The sequence below is a fragment of the Panthera pardus genome, unplaced genomic scaffold (genome assembly GCF_024362965.1).
Source record: "Panthera pardus isolate Hobbes unplaced genomic scaffold, ASM2436296v1 HiC_scaffold_13, whole genome shotgun sequence".
NCBI lineage: Eukaryota > Metazoa > Chordata > Mammalia > Carnivora > Felidae > Panthera > Panthera pardus.
In genome coordinates, this window is record NW_026526688.1 from 74551026 (window position 1) to 74566243 (window position 15218).

Consider the following 15218-nt stretch of genomic DNA (forward strand, 5'->3'; position numbering starts at 1 on the left):
TCCATCGACGGCCTGCGTGTCAGATGCAATGCTTGCATTCCCACGGGTCTGGCACGAGGCCTGCTTTCTAGGCCTTCAGGTAAACACAGACTCTGCTCCCGAGAGGACACACACTAACAGCCTAATTTGGCTCTTGAGCCTTTTGAGGACAAGACTGCTGTATCTCAAAGCTGTTGTACCTCCTATATCGGGGCTCTTCTGTGTGCAGGAAATTATATACTCTTCCCCCAGGATCCCACACATACACACCCATCAGCAGAGCAAGTTGAGGATAAAACACAACTCCCATAAACAGGAACTTTATTAAACTACATGTTACATAAAAGAACATATAAATGAGCCTTTAAATACATTCAGTTCATCTTAAACAAATTTATATAGAAATTTATTTACATTTCTGCATTAGATACTTAAATTATTTTTCAAAGCTTACTACCAATAAAAGGTAATAGAATGATCATCTGCTCACACAGATGCATACACATAGGGTCCACAGGGCTAAGTAAAATGCCGCTTCTCAAGAAACTCAGCTTATTAGATTTCAAAGCAACAACACATTCTGAAGGTGCTTTATTTTAAGCAGGCCTTTGACGTTGAGGCCTCTGCTATGGAGGTGCTGGGGGTTGGTTTGGAGAAGCTGGTCCTGGGGCAGGTGGGTCCTTGGTTGTTGATAATAATAGCTCTCTCTTTGAGCTAAGGGACCTTTAGAAGCCATCACTGAAGCCGTGCCCCGACTTCCGTAGACTGGGAAACAGAGGCTTAGGGAGAGGGAGTGATTTGCCAAAGTCACATAGCATCAGTGACCAAGCAGGGACTGGGACCCTGGTTCCCAGGATCCTACCTGGAGGTCCTGACCCCATCGCTATCCACAAACTTTTGATCTCTTTCGTCCTTTTCCACCCAACCACGGGCCCTGTGCCTTGAATGTTGTTATCTGCACGGTTAAATATATGATTTCTTAGGCTTTTTGAGATGGTGAAAAACACTATAGGATTCCCATAACCATTTTGTGGGGCCCGTGAAATACGTATTCAAGGCTATTTTTATAAGAGATTTGGCGGTCAGGTGCCTTACTTATTCAATCATAAAATTTACCTTTTCAATCTGGCTGACTTAGGGAAGCTCAGTTTCCAATTAATTTGGATGAAAGGCAACATTCTACAGGAGGAAGATTGTAACATCAACCATGTGGATTCGCTGAAATCCATCTACCGCTGTTGGATCTACACCAAGGTGTCACTACAGTTTCAATAAATGACCAAAAGTGAAAAAGAGTGGGGGATGACTTTAAAATAACAAGGAAGTTTCCAGAATTGCTTCATTTCCTAATTAGCCTCAAAAGGAAGTAGTGAAATGGGCAGTGAGTAGAAACAGTACACATTTTCTCCCTTTTGAATAAAGCCTTTTTTTCCCCAAAATTTCCTGATGATATAAATTCTTCTGAAAGTAGTTTCTTTTTTTTTTCTTTTTTGTTTTGTTTTTAGTTTTTTTTTTTTGTTTTTTGTTTTTTGTTTAAAAAAAAATTATTTTTTTCTCAGGACTTAAAAACCGTTGTACCACAAAGAACAGACATTGACATTAAGAAGCATCATCAGTGGCATAAATAATACGCACAGACCCTCCCGGCTTTGTGTTGCATTCGCAAGAGAAGGAAGGGCTGGCTGCAGGCAGAGAGAGAAGGGAGGGACAAGACTGGGAGACAGAAGGGTTTGTTTTTCCCTGTAACTAGAGCGATCCCAGATCATAGCAGCCTTCACTCAGTTTTATAACAGATACACAAATGGGGAAACACAGAAGGGGCAGGTGTGCTCAGCCAAACAGCCCCTCAATGCCTTTCCATTAAAATATGGCACTTCTAAGTTCCGGAAGATCCAGCATTTCTCCCAGGGGCGGCTCCCCGTCTGCAGGGAAGGCGCTGCCCATGGTGCCTGTCCTGAGCACATGGGAGCATCCGATTTCCACGCACCAGTCTCACTTTCCCTCCTGCTCACAAGCAAACCCTCACCCGAAGTCACACACAGAAAGATGAGCAACACAGAGAGCCTTCGAGGAGACGGTGCCAATCACAGAGCACCCAGGGCCTGCAGAGAAGTCCAGTTGCCAGCAATGGACGGTGTGTGGGCAGGTGGAACCCTGAGGCCAGGGAACACAGGAAAATAAAAATGTCTTCATATTAAAGGTTTTGTCTTTTTTCCTAGGAGGCATTTCATTCTGCAAAAGGAACTAAAATATGCAGTTTTTGTAATATTCAAAAATAAGTTTGGAATAGGCAAACTGGCCAAAATTCTTTTACTCCGTACGGAAGAATGTCATCTCAGACATCTATGTTTTTCATGCGGTCTCTGCTTGGGGAGGAGTGTGTGAGGTGCCAGCCGTCATGGTGCACATCCAGACTGGGGACTTTACAGCAGGAGGCGTCACAGTGGGTGGCAGTCCACCAGCCTCCCGGACCACACCTTCGGTGACATGAGCGTTAGTGGCTGGCACCAGGGGGTGACTTTATGTGAACAGAGACATCCGGTGCTGGACTGTCACAGGAGTCAGTCCTCACCACCTGAGCCCCCAGCAGCGAGAGGACAGACACCTATCACTTCCGTGAGGGATCGAGGGTTTTCCCCAGTGTGGTCGGATCTGAGTTTTTCAGTCTAAGGGAGGCCCTTTCCCCAGCCCCTCGGCCCTTTGGAGGGGTCTCTGTGTTGGCACTGGGACCCCCAGCAGACTCCGGACACTTTTTGGGGGCCCGGGCGCTACTGGCCCGCCGCAGGGTGCCGCTGTCCTTGGGGATGGCATCCTCGGGGCTACCCTTCGGCCTCGGCTGACGCTGGGAAACAGTCCGAGTGATGCCAGGAGCCTTGGCCACGGGAGGAGAATCTGTTCTCATGGACCGAGATGAGGACGCAACTGTGTTCCGGGCAAAGCTCGGCACGGGAGGCGGGACACGGGGCACGCTGGGGGGCGGCGGGGCCTTGGGCTCCTCTTCGGGGCTCTCGGAGTTGGAGCGGCAGATTTTATTTTCCTCGGGCTTCTGTCTGGGGACGTTCCTGAGGGGCTTGGCGCTGGGCTTCTTGAACGAGCCCCTGGGCTGCAGGGGGTGTTCCTTCCCAAGCCGGACGCTGCCAGAGCTGCCGCTCCCCCTCGCCAGCCTCGGCTCCTCCGGCAGGGTCACAGCCCCTGTAGAGGGCCTCCTGGGTGACACTTCCGAGGTCCCCCGCACGGAGCTCCGGCGCGACCACTGCTGCTGTGCTGGGCTGCTGGGGGTGTCCCCAGGCGGCCGCTTCCAGCCCACCGAGCTGCGGCTCGACCTGGAGATGGGCACGACTTTACGCATGCTCTCGCTCTCGGAGGCTGTCAAGGTCCGCACAGGCTTGGGCGCCGCCCCTTGGCTCCGCCTGGCACTCACTGCCTTGGAGGTCCCCTGGGACGCCTCTCTGAGGGAGCTTCTCTTTGGTGTTGTCACATCCTTCCCTTTGGCAGGTCTGTCCCTGGGAAGGGCGTCCTTGCAGCTGGGCTCACTCTTCCTGGAGAGGGGAGCAGAAGCCTCCCCGGGGGGGCTGGAAGGAGGGTGAGAGGAGACCTGGCTGCCTGTCTCTCCAGCCCCAGAGGACAGGGAGCCATCCCCACCCCCCCCCTCCCCTGGCTCCGAGCAGTCCAGGGTCAGCGAGCAGTCGGTGGCATCCGAGATGTAGAACAAAGGGCCGGGGTCTTTGCTCTCAGGGTCGCTGCTGCCTACAGATACCAGAGCCTCGCCACTAGGTTGGTCGGGGGCAGATCCGTCATCCCCCTGCAGGGCTGGGCTGAGACCCCCTGGGGCACTTGAGCTCACAGGCAGCAGGCCACTGTGGCCGACAGCGAGGGACTGCATGCTCCCATCCCCCAGAGACACGGGCTCCACGGAGCTGAGGTCATTCAGGGTCAGCCGGGGCGCCTCCTCTGGGCCCTTGGGTCCCTGGAGGTCGAACTGAGCCAGTCCTGTCACCAGCTCATGCTCCTTAATCCCCAGAGCCAATGGTGAGAGCGGAGGGGACCGGGCGGGAGCCAGGCCCATGGGCTCGCTGTTCCTCTTTTGGAGGATGCCCACCCCACTGCGCCGAGCTCGAGGGAAGAGGGGCGCAGGGTCCTCGGGTCGGGGGACTGGGAGCTGGCTCTGCCAAGATGAGGGTGGCTCAGGGGCCTCCTCCTGGCTCTGTGAGGCCTGAGGTCTGCGTGCGTGGCTGGGGTCCTGGGCCCTCGGGCCCCCAGGCTCCATCCAGGCCAGTGTGGGCCGGGCTTGCCGGGGGCTGCTCCGGGGCAAGCTGTTAAACTTGCTGGGCTCCTCGGGGCTGCCGGTGGAACTCTCCAGGAAGGTCAGCAGCTCCCGGTCAGCAAAGGCGCCCAGGGAAAGGCGAGAGCGGCGGGCGTTAGGAGGTCGGTAGGAAGGGCTGACGGGCCTGGGCTGCAGGAAGGGGGGCAGGTCCTCTGTGCCCTTCTTGGTCAGCAGCTCCACATCATTCTCACTGCTGCTCCGGCAGAAGCCCCCGAGCTCCCCAGCTGCCCAGGAGCGACGCTTCTGCTCCCGCTCCTTCAGCCGCTGCAGCTGTCTCAGCTCCTGCACCGCCCGGTCCTGGTTGTCCTGAACGAGGGGTGGAGAGAAGCCCCAAGACGCATGAGACGTGTGGAACGTGTGTGCAACTCCAGAGCCACCTGTCCTAAGACTCCAGTGAGATATACACGCAGGGAGGAGAGCCCAGCGTAAGCTTCACCAAGAGAGATACTGGTGTTTGCACCTGTGTGGGTGTGGACAGGGCTAGTTCTCCCAAAGCTGCATGGGGGTGGCCCCACCAATCTAAGCTTATCGTCCCTGGGCCCAACTTGCAGCTTTCCAGTCAAGGCACTGTCCTCTAAATGTAGGCTGTGATTCCACACATGCCTGCCACTTCATTTCCAAGGGAACCCAACTTGGCTTCTAAGCAGGGCAAGATGGAAAGGACTTCCAGGGAAGGGGGAGTTAAGCAATGGCGGAGAGGAAAAAAAGGAGTCAGAGATCAAACCTCCCTGTGGCATCTGTGTTGACTGCATCTACACACACACGAGCAGCACATTCTACTTAACGCTTTGGATGCATAAATGTATATGCTAGATATTAAGAGATGCCTTTCAAATCTCTGTTCCCTGAATGCTCTTCAGTAAAGAACACCAGAGAGGTCATGTTGGCTCGGTCCCTCATGCTCCACCCCCTTCCACAATCAGACAAGATGATTTGCTTTATAAATCCTTCGATTACCCTTCACCCAGCTCCAAGTACCCAGGCCTCACCCCAGCAAAACTGAACCAGAACAAATGTATATGCTAAAGCACATTTTACCACCTGGCTGTGCACTTTAAATATATTTGTATCACCTAAATACATCTGTATCATTGCAGCCCGGTCCTCTCCGCTCTCGCCATTGGCTCTGGGGATTAAGGAGCATGAGCTGGTGACAGGACTGGCTCCGTTCGACCTCCAGGGACCCAAGGGCCCAGAGGAGGCGCCCCGGCTGACCCTGGATGACCTCAGCTCCGTGGAGCCTGTGTCTCTGGGGAATGGGAGCATGCAGTCCCTCGGTGCCAAGTCCCTCGGATCTCACAAGCCACGCCTGTTATTGGTAGTACTTTTTACTTGAAGATCAATTTCCTCAAATGGTGGACTTCCCCTCCAAGTTTCCTCGAGACTCTGGCTCTGGCTGGGGAGGCATGGCCCTTCCTGCAGCTCTGGTCCAGCCTCTCCAGTGTCCCAGGTCCCCCAGGCCCTCTCCCCCAAAGCTGCCTGCGGTGGGAGTGGGGCCAGGTCCTGGCGCTCAGAACAGCTGGGCGGAGAGAATCACACAGGTGGCCTCTTGGGCCTGCAGAATTTTGACAGGGAGTGAGGGCCTCAGAAAGAGCCAATTTGGCCTCTACCACCCACCACCGCCCCCCTCTGCTGAGCTCACTGCTTGGACAAGGGAGAGGAAACGTGGCCACAGGCTCAGCCTCCTTCTCTTAGCTGGAGAGAGGAAGGAGGGGTTGAGGACTCAAGTCACTCTGGCCTACACAGGGCTGGAGGGAAATGTGACCAGTCCCGCAAAGAAATTCAGCTATGGACAAACCTGCATTTAAATACGGGGGAGGGATAAGGCGCACAAGTATTTGGTTCCTCACCACCACTTGAAGTAAAGGGATGTCGTTTTGTCTTTAACGGACAGATGAGAAGTTGTATTTGCAAAGCCAAGGAACCCAGAGTTTTCTGGCTCCTACACTGAACCCAGAGATGACTGGAATCGGAGGCTAAAAGGCAAGAAACGCAGCCGTATTGCTCAGACGGCAGCAGACCCCTAAGCGCTTGAGGATTTCTAAGCCTGCTCTGGCTGAGGAGGACACGGTTTCTGCAGTGCCCACTGCCTGGCAATAGCCGTGGTGCCCGAAACAGGTGAGAGAACACCTTCCAATCATCCCACCGCAACAAAGGGTTCCCCCAAAGGGGAAATTCTCTCCTGGGGAGGGGGGGGAGGGAGACACTCAGGATCTTCAAAGACACTTGTTAATATCACGGCTGCCATCATAGATGAACTTTACTAACATAACGCTTTCAGGGCATCAAAGCAGGTGTTGGTGTGAGCAGCACCTTAGCGGAGGCAGCCAACGCTGGGCTCCCGGCGACCGGGAGGTGCTCGGGGCCAGGATGGTACAGACACTTCCCGGTAACCCCAACTGAGAGCGTGGCAATGCTGCCTGGGCCAGACTTCCCTGAAAGCGTGGAAATGCTGACCCATCTTTCTGCCAGGGACAGAGGGCTGGGTGCGGAAAGCGAAAAACAAAAGTCCAAACAACTCAGAAAACAGGGAGATGCCATCGGCCATACCTTAACCGCTTTGTTGAATTTGACACAAAAATCTCTAAAGATCTGAAGGCACTCGTCCAGTTTCATGGTTTCTTTGTCTTCACAGAAAAAGTCTATAAGGGTGTGGGCCTCGTCCTGGAGCTCTTGCTTCCAGCGCTCCAGTTCTGTCAGCTTTTCCACAGCGAACTGCGGGAAAACAAACAAGCACACGCTCAAGTCAACAGCAGTGAGGAGACTCTCTGTGCGCCGTCTAGTGCCCGGGGAAGCCCTGCTCCTGGGCTCAATTTCAAGTCGAGAAGGGAAGGTGGATTGCAAACCCAATGCACTCAGAGCCAAAAGGAAAATAATTCAACCCAAACAAAGCCCTGGGGAAGCAAGGTGAACTCCTGTGTAAAGGCCTGGAAGCAACAAATGCGCCTAAAGAGCTTTAATCTACACAATGCCTCTGACAAAATGGTGGCCTTTAAGGCTACTGAAAAATGACATAGGCGTAACGTTGGTTTTATTAAGGAAAACTCATTCTGTATCTGTTCTTCCTTCTAAGTGAGTCTTGGGGCGCCCGGGTGGCTCAGACGGTTGAGTGTCGTTAGACTTTGGCTCAGGTCATAATCTCATTGTTTGTGAGTTCGAGACCCACCACTGGGCTCGCTGTTGTCAGCACAGAGCCCACCTCGGATCCTCTGTCCCCATTCTCTCTCTCTCAAAAATACATAAACATTAAAAAAAAGGTCTGATACTGGCCAAGGGTTCACTTCAAGGTGCCAAAAGTCACTCGTACTGATGAGTTATCCTGTGGAGGAGGAGTTTAAGCCTCACCTCAAGTGACCTGTATCAGCGTCAATGTCATCCCATAGGACTGGAAGCCCCTGTGCCTAGACAAATGCCCCAGCCAAGACTTCCTAACCATGGTGCTTATCCAAGTCAGCTCAGATGCTGTGTCGACAGTGCATGCTCATACCCCACCCATGCGATTCAGTACGTCTGAGGTGTAACTGCCACTGGTATTTTATTAAAACTGCAGGAGACCCCGATGAGCCCCCATGGACAGGAATTACTGCCCTACACAAATCCATCCTCTTCACTTCTTCACCTCCTCCTCATTCTTCCAGGACAAAGTCTCCAGTGCCCCTACAGATTTAGGTGCCGAACACAACAAAGAAACAGAAACGAAAGAGGTTTGCTCTCCTCCAGTGAGCTCTCAGCCCTTTCAGGATGGGGACCTATCAGGCGCACGAGCACACTTCCCTGACATGTTGGGGACATTTCATGTTGAGCTGAAATGAGGAAGCAGCAGGTTAGAGGAGCCACAGCCGCATGGGGACCAAATTACTTGGGATCACACTCAAGTCAACCTTCTTTTTCACCAGGGAACAAGGCTTATGTGAAGAAGGAATGCGTGAAGTACGTGACTTTATAAATCACACAGATCTTGTTCTTAAAAAGGCTTCTATTTGAGACACTTCCTTTGAGTGGAAGGACTGGCCTAGGAAATGTGAAGCGATGGACTGCCCGCCCTCATGGAGTGGGATCGCTGCTGAAACACGCTTGGAGAAGGAAGAGAAGTTCTGAGGAGACACGTCACCTCTCACCCGCTCCCACACACTCTCCCCCATAAGAGTCCTTTCCTTACACCAAACACACTCAAGAGGTAGTAGGAAACCAAAACTATTCAGGAAACCAGATACCAGAGAAAGTAACCATCTGAGTCAGTAGCCCGAGGCAGTGTGCGCATTCATGCTGCATTATTCTTTATGGAGAGAAGGGTATTCATGAAAAGATAAATCTTTGCCTGTCATTCTTCCACAGGGGGAAAGGTGGATTCCAGCCAAGAAAAACTCAACAGCAGAAAAATAGGACTCTTGACAAGAATCTATCTACATGGGATAGATTAGCTTAGCTCCTCCTCCCATGTCTCATCACTAGATCCTGTGGGGATCGAGAGAAAACCAGGAAGGAAAAACTTAACATGCACTGTGGTCACCCTTAGGACTTGGGAAAGTGAAACATTCCAAATATGGGTGTGAAAAATCACCCGGCTCAGAGTCTTTTGCCAAGACTTAATTTTTGCAGTCAGGACCACAAATGGCCGTCCAGAGCCACACTGGCCAAGTATAATGGACAAGATGTCAGTAGCCGTGCCAGGAGACTCCACTTTCTGTGTCTCACTTGTTTGTTCCAGACTAAAGTTCCAAACCAACGTATTCGTTATTTCTTGCCCAGAGGGTCAAAATACTGACAGAGATTTGCAAGACTATGTTCTTGTCTTTTCTCTGCTCAAAAAACTTCAATGTTTCCCCATGGCTAAGAGCACAAAGTCCAACGTTTTCCCTTCATGGCCTGACCCCACCCTACCTTATAATATTAATACCTGCCCCCCCCCCACCATTTAAAAAGAAATTGAATATAAAAAAGAAAAATAAATAGCTGTATGAGAACATTTTATTTACAAAGATAAAAATGATTACGAGAAAGAAGCATTTAGAGTCAAACAAGGTTGCCTTTAAAGAGCAGCCTAGGGGCACAGCTAAGACAGAGCTGCTTTTCATCATAAACCTTTCTGTGCTGTTATGTAGCATAAAATATTAATATTTAATGTAAGAGCCAGGGAATGAGACATCCAGGATTCTCATCTCACTGTGGGATGGGCCTTCCCCCCGTATTTCTGGATTTCTCTCATTTGTCTGCATGTGCTTACTGCTAAGAGCTTTCCTACCTGTTAGACCATAATTTTTTTTTTAATGTATGTTTATTTTTGAGAGAGAGAGGGAGTGAGTGGGGGAGGGGCAGAGAGAGAGAGGGAGACACAGAATCCGAAGCAGGCTCCAGGCTCCGAGCTGTCAGCACAGAGCCCGATGTGGGGCTCGAACTCACAAGCCGTGAGATCATGACCTGAGCCGAAGTTGGACGCTTAACCAACTGAGTCACCCAGGTACCCCAGCTTTCCTACCTGTTAGGTATTTTATGGTGGTGTTTGCATTGTGGAGAAAAATCTGTGCACTTTAAACAGAGTGTTTGGTTATATCTGAAAGAAAATACATATTTAATCATAAAAATAAACGTGCAGCAGAACCAAAGTGTTCGCTGATGGGAGCTGCAACTTCCAATATTTGATGTAGCTTAATTCCGAGGAAACGAGTGAAAGCTGAGGTTGGCAGGACCTTCGGAGCACGCTGTTCCCGGCACCAAGGGTGGCCGTGCTGCACATGTGCCGCCTCGAAAGGCGCAAAGCACGGATACTGACAGTAGCATACCACTTCCCTGGAGACCAAAAGCATGAAAAGCTGCCCCTTTTTTTTAAATAAGGAAGATACAAGAAGTATGTCAGACTATGTGATTAGTGAGTCACAGTGAGCTGTCACAAACACGTCCACTCGGCTGTTTTTTGTTGATGTTATTCAGAGCAGCTCCCGACACACCCTGTGCGGCTGATGTGTTTGGGGTGTTGATAGTCACGGCTATCGTGTGTGCTCCCGCTCTCATTATAAAAACATGCCAAAACCTGGCTTGTTTCTTGAATAAAAACAAGTGAAGGAACAACAGCCCAAGTTGTCAGGTGTCTATGATTTCCGTGGAACTCCCTTCTGTTGTCCAAAAGTTGGATTAGGAGGCAAGAACTCGTACACTGCGGTTTTGAAGCAAAACCTGAACTGCCACGCACATGCCGTCAAGGGTCAGCACCACATGCCGATACCAGTTGGCTACAGCGCGGGGCAATGATGGACGGGGAGCAGGGGTAAAGGGAGGCCAGCCCTAAGCAAACACCTTACGTGCAGACCTCATTCAACAACGCCTGCCAGAAAACCAACGCGGCAAGGAATGGGCATTGAAATACAAAGTTCCTTCTACTGAGCTGGGGAAAAAATATATGAACCGGAACCCGCTGCTTCCACAAACGCGTGCAGATTTAACCAGCCCTGCCGGGTGCCTGGAGCCGAAACGAGAGACGGACTCAAATCACCCACAAACCTGAAGGAAATCTTCCACCTGCTGACAAAGTTCACCATCCCGCTGAATGTTTTCCCTCAGAGATCTCGTCCTGATAAAGAGCGAGCGCAGTTCTGCCTCCGTGTTATCCAGAGATAATCTGAAAGAAGAAAGGGGAGAGAGTGGGCAGTTGGCACAGGGAAGCCATGTGTCACGCAGGCACGTCAAACGAGACTAGCCGTTGGTCAAACCTAGAAACAGAAGGGCAGAACTACCGCGATGACATTTACCACCCCTGTACTTAGACTCAGATACTTAGACTTCCCTCTGGAACCAATGCAAAAGCTCTAACTCACGGAAAGCAAGGCAGTGTAGACATTAAGGGCAATAAGGAGATACTAAGCAGACTTCATGTGGCCACAGACAGCCAGAGTAAGCACTCGGTATTTCAGAGAGAACTAACCATGCAGCTAACAATTCTGCAAAGAAATGACAGAACTGATCACAAGGCCTTTGTTACATACATCACATCAAGATTGGTAGTGCACTGAGTGATATTTTTGTCACCAGGTAAAGTGAATAGGTGATACCTAAAACCCAGTGCAATTCACTTAGCAAATTCATAAACTAGAATGCTTTCCTGCTTCTATCGCAAATTCTAACTTTTCGTCGTGCAATCACGTTTTCCACCTTCACTGGTCATCAGCATCCATTTATGATCTGTCTGTACTTCACCAGGATACCTCATCTTCTATTTCAAAGAAACAAACTTTACTGACTAGGTTTTTTTCTAAGACAGCATCTAGCTGAACTTTCCCATCTAACCAGAAATGTCAGAACAAAAATGTAATGATTATTTCTATGTACACCTCTTAGTAACATTTCTATACTAGTCAGAGGAAAAAATATTCTCACACAAGTTGCTTTCAGAAATTCAAAACCAAAACAGTTTATATCTTTTAAGATGCTCATTCTTTGGGGGAATAATCTGAAAATCTATAAACATGAACTATGAACTATTCACAACTTTGGACCAATAATTTCCCTTTGGGAAAGACATGTAATCTGTGGTTAGATGTTCACAGTTAATAATACTGAGCCACTGGCCAATGACAGGGCTTAGCTTGAAAAGCTGCGGCTTGTGTATTTATGCATATGGTTCATGGCTCCCCTAACTAGAAACAGTCACACAGATAACAAGCAGGTAACACGAAGGGTGCCGGAGCCAGCTTGCAAGAGGCCACTGTGGGTGTTGGCATCCCCTCCCAGCTCCTCCCTCAGTAAGGCCACACGGGTAGCTTGAAATCTGCCACCGTAGCAGTATTTACACTATGGAAATCAGCAGGTGCTACAAATTAGGGCTTCTTTCTGGGAAAGCTGGATTTACCACTGGATACATAGATATGTGCTGTAAATTTAAAAACACGGAACTCTGGGGAGCCTGGGTGGCTCAGCTGGCTGAGGGTCCGACTCTTGATTTTGGGTCAGGTTGTGATCTCACAGTTCATGAGTTCGAGCCCCACATCAGGCTCTGCACTGACATGACAATGCGGAGCCTGTCTGGGATTCCCTCTCTCCCTCTCTCTCCACCCCTCCCGTGCTCTCTCTCAAAATAAATAAACTTATAAAAAATAAAAACACGGAACTCAACATAGTACATATACACAGATTATAGCTACATTAAAACACTCATTTACACTGGGATAAGAAGCAAATTAAAGTGATGTAAACACAGCTTTATGTTCGGTAGCTACTTTCTCTGTTGAGTGACTAATTTAAATACAATCCTTTCACAACCCTTGGTATGGTTCCAACTTCTTCTAATGCAATAGAAAATCAATGTACCATGTTAGATTCTACAGGGAAACAGCCCTGGACGTTTGACTGATATATGCCAACTCCCGAGGTAATAGGCTGTGTTGTTTGAGCTCTACCTGTTGGGTGTGGAGGGATTTGAAGTTCTCAATCCATACTGTTTTTACACTGATGATATTCATTAGAAAAGACTGAAATGGGGTTTTTAGCTTAAAAATAAAAGATTAAGTTTTCAAAACCCCCAATTTCCAAAGATGCACACACACCTCTGTAAGCAAATAAAAGGAAGGTCTGAAAATTCAACAAGACAAAACTTTTTAAAGTTATAATATCTTCACCAGTTTTCATTAAAAAATAGCTTCAAAAAATGCGAATCTTACAATTCACTTTCAGTCTTCCTTGCTTACCTAGCAGCCTCCTGAACGTGATGCAATTTTTCAGAAAATTTTAGAAGAATGGCATCTTTCTTTTGGGCTTCCTAGAATAAAAACAGAATTTTCTCTCACTGTATGTATAAAACTGGAAGGAAACAATTTTCCCAAGGCTTAAAGGAACCTTAAAGTTCTTGTTTTTATGCTTGGTATATTCAAAGCAATTCACTGAAACATGAACTCTGATATTCTTAACAAGATTTACCAGAACTCCCCTACTCTCAAGATATATTTAACTTCCCAGAGCAACCGATCCTGACGTGAAATACAATTCATGTGCATGCAGAGTCAATGGAAGTGGGTGGTAGCTTAGCAGGGCCCATTGTTTCTAAGAGAATCCAATAAATTCTGCTTAAATACCACCCATACCTATGAGTGTGCCTGTATATGACCAAGATACCTTCAGCTGTTAAACCAGTTTGCAAAATGACTTTAATCAGAAGGTGCACAAGCCATGGAGGTATTTGCATTCTTCATCTGTTCAGAGGATACAAGGAAGGTAGGTATGAAGGAAGCAATCACCAACTCCGGAAACATCCCCACATGGGTAGGGACCAAGTTACAGAGAGCACCTGGATACGTGGATCTAAAAGGACTGCCAGGGGAGCACCGGGTGGCTCATTTGGTTAAGCGTCTGACTCTTCATTTTGGCCCAGGTCAGGATCTTACAGTTCGTGAGACTGAGCCCCATGCTGGGCTCTGAGCTGACAGCACAGAGCCTGCTTGGAATTCTCTCCCTCTCTTTGCCCCTTCCCCCACTCACATGCTTTTCTCTCAAGAAAACAAAACCAAAACCAAAACCAAACCAAAACAACAAAAACAACAACAAAAACCTTTTAAATAAATAAATAAAAGAACTGCCAGAAGGCTACCTTCAAGGCACATAGGGTAAGGAAGACATTTTCTGGTTTTAATGCCCTGAAAATTAACTTTTAAATTAGCCCCGAGTTCAACATGTCCTTTGTCTTCTGAAGAATGTCATAGTAATTGTGTGTATTATTTATGGAGCGCTTACTCTGTGCCAAACACGAGTCTGGCACTTTATGGAATGATCCCCTTCAACCCTGTTGGTTACCTGTTTTGCAGTATCACTAGCCCCATGATTAGATGAAGAAATTGAGGGTCTTAATGTTTCAGTAACTTGTCTGAGGAAGTACAGCTAATAAAGGACAAGTCAAAATCCTAATTCCATCCTGTTCTGAAGCTCACACTAGAAACGAGCCCAGCTTCCTCCCCAGCTTAAACCTACATCTGTGTGATTGCTGTCAAAACAACAAAGGTGATCCAGTGAAGGAAAAACAAATCGATGTAATTCGTAATTTGAGATAATTTAACAACAAAGAGGCAACTGTCTTTGGCTGACTTTCTACTTTGTAATTGGTTGTTTCGGTATCACAAAGACCCAGTCAGAAATGGAGGTGATGGACAGGGGGAAGATACCAAACCCTGTGCTCGTGGCGAGGTGAGCTAACCTATAGTTCACAGAGGGACACCGGTGGAGGTGATCTTTTTCACTGCTCTGACCCCTTCACTCTACACTTACAAATCTAGTCAACCCAACATTGGGAATGTCTCACACCCAGGCCTCTGCTCTCCATCCGCGTGGCTAGGATTCTGATTCTCAGCTCTTGCCAAGCGATCAGAGCCAACTTCTGCCAAGAGGTACCCTATTTCTAGTTCTCTCTCCACTGCAGCCCATTCTCCATATTGCCTTATTTTCCTAAAAACAAAGCCAGCCTGCTCATGCCATTATGCCGTGCATGAACTTCTATTGGCTCCAAAACGCTACAGCATGAATCCAAATTCCCCAGCATTTAGGATGTGAACCCTTCATAATCGGCTTTTGCCAACCCTGTCCCCTGCCTCCCCCACCCCCTCCTCTTTGCTACTGTCCTACAACCCTAGGCACAGTTCAGCTCAGGAATCTGCAGAGTGCTTCTGCAAACAGAACCTTCTTAGAACCCACCACACCCTTTCCTATTTCCGTGTGATGCCCCCTTACACCTGGGAAAAACCTCCCCACCTCCGGGGACGATTCATACTCATTCTCTCTCTGAAGTCACCATTTCCACATACCTGTGCAACAAAGTGCAGAAGATTCATCCCAGGCTTGTTTGCTTTTGTGTCTGCCAATTTGAGCAAAGAAGACAGTTTAAATCCTACTGCATTGCCAGCATACCCTCCCTAAAGAAGACAAATCAAAAGAAAAAATATAT

The 15218-nt window shown here is 48.9% G+C and overlaps 1 protein-coding gene across 4 annotated transcripts in view; it reads right to left on the reverse strand.

Annotated features, from left to right (window-relative positions):
• Nucleotides 1-283: 283 nt before the first annotated feature.
• FHDC1 (FH2 domain containing 1) overlaps nucleotides 284-15218 on the reverse strand; it is a 42561-nt gene continuing 27626 nt past the window's right edge. For all 4 annotated transcript variants that reach the window (XM_053901185.1, XM_053901186.1, XM_053901184.1 and 1 more), the window contains exons 8-12: nucleotides 15079-15186; nucleotides 12979-13049; nucleotides 10799-10916; nucleotides 6854-7018; nucleotides 284-4609 (exon numbers count right to left, since the gene is read on the reverse strand). In XM_053901185.1, the coding sequence (XP_053757160.1) occupies nucleotides 2588-4609; nucleotides 6854-7018; nucleotides 10799-10916; nucleotides 12979-13049; nucleotides 15079-15186 (2484 nt within the window). In that variant the 3' untranslated portion in view covers nucleotides 284-2587. The remainder of the gene's footprint in view (nucleotides 4610-6853; nucleotides 7019-10798; nucleotides 10917-12978; nucleotides 13050-15078; nucleotides 15187-15218) is intronic.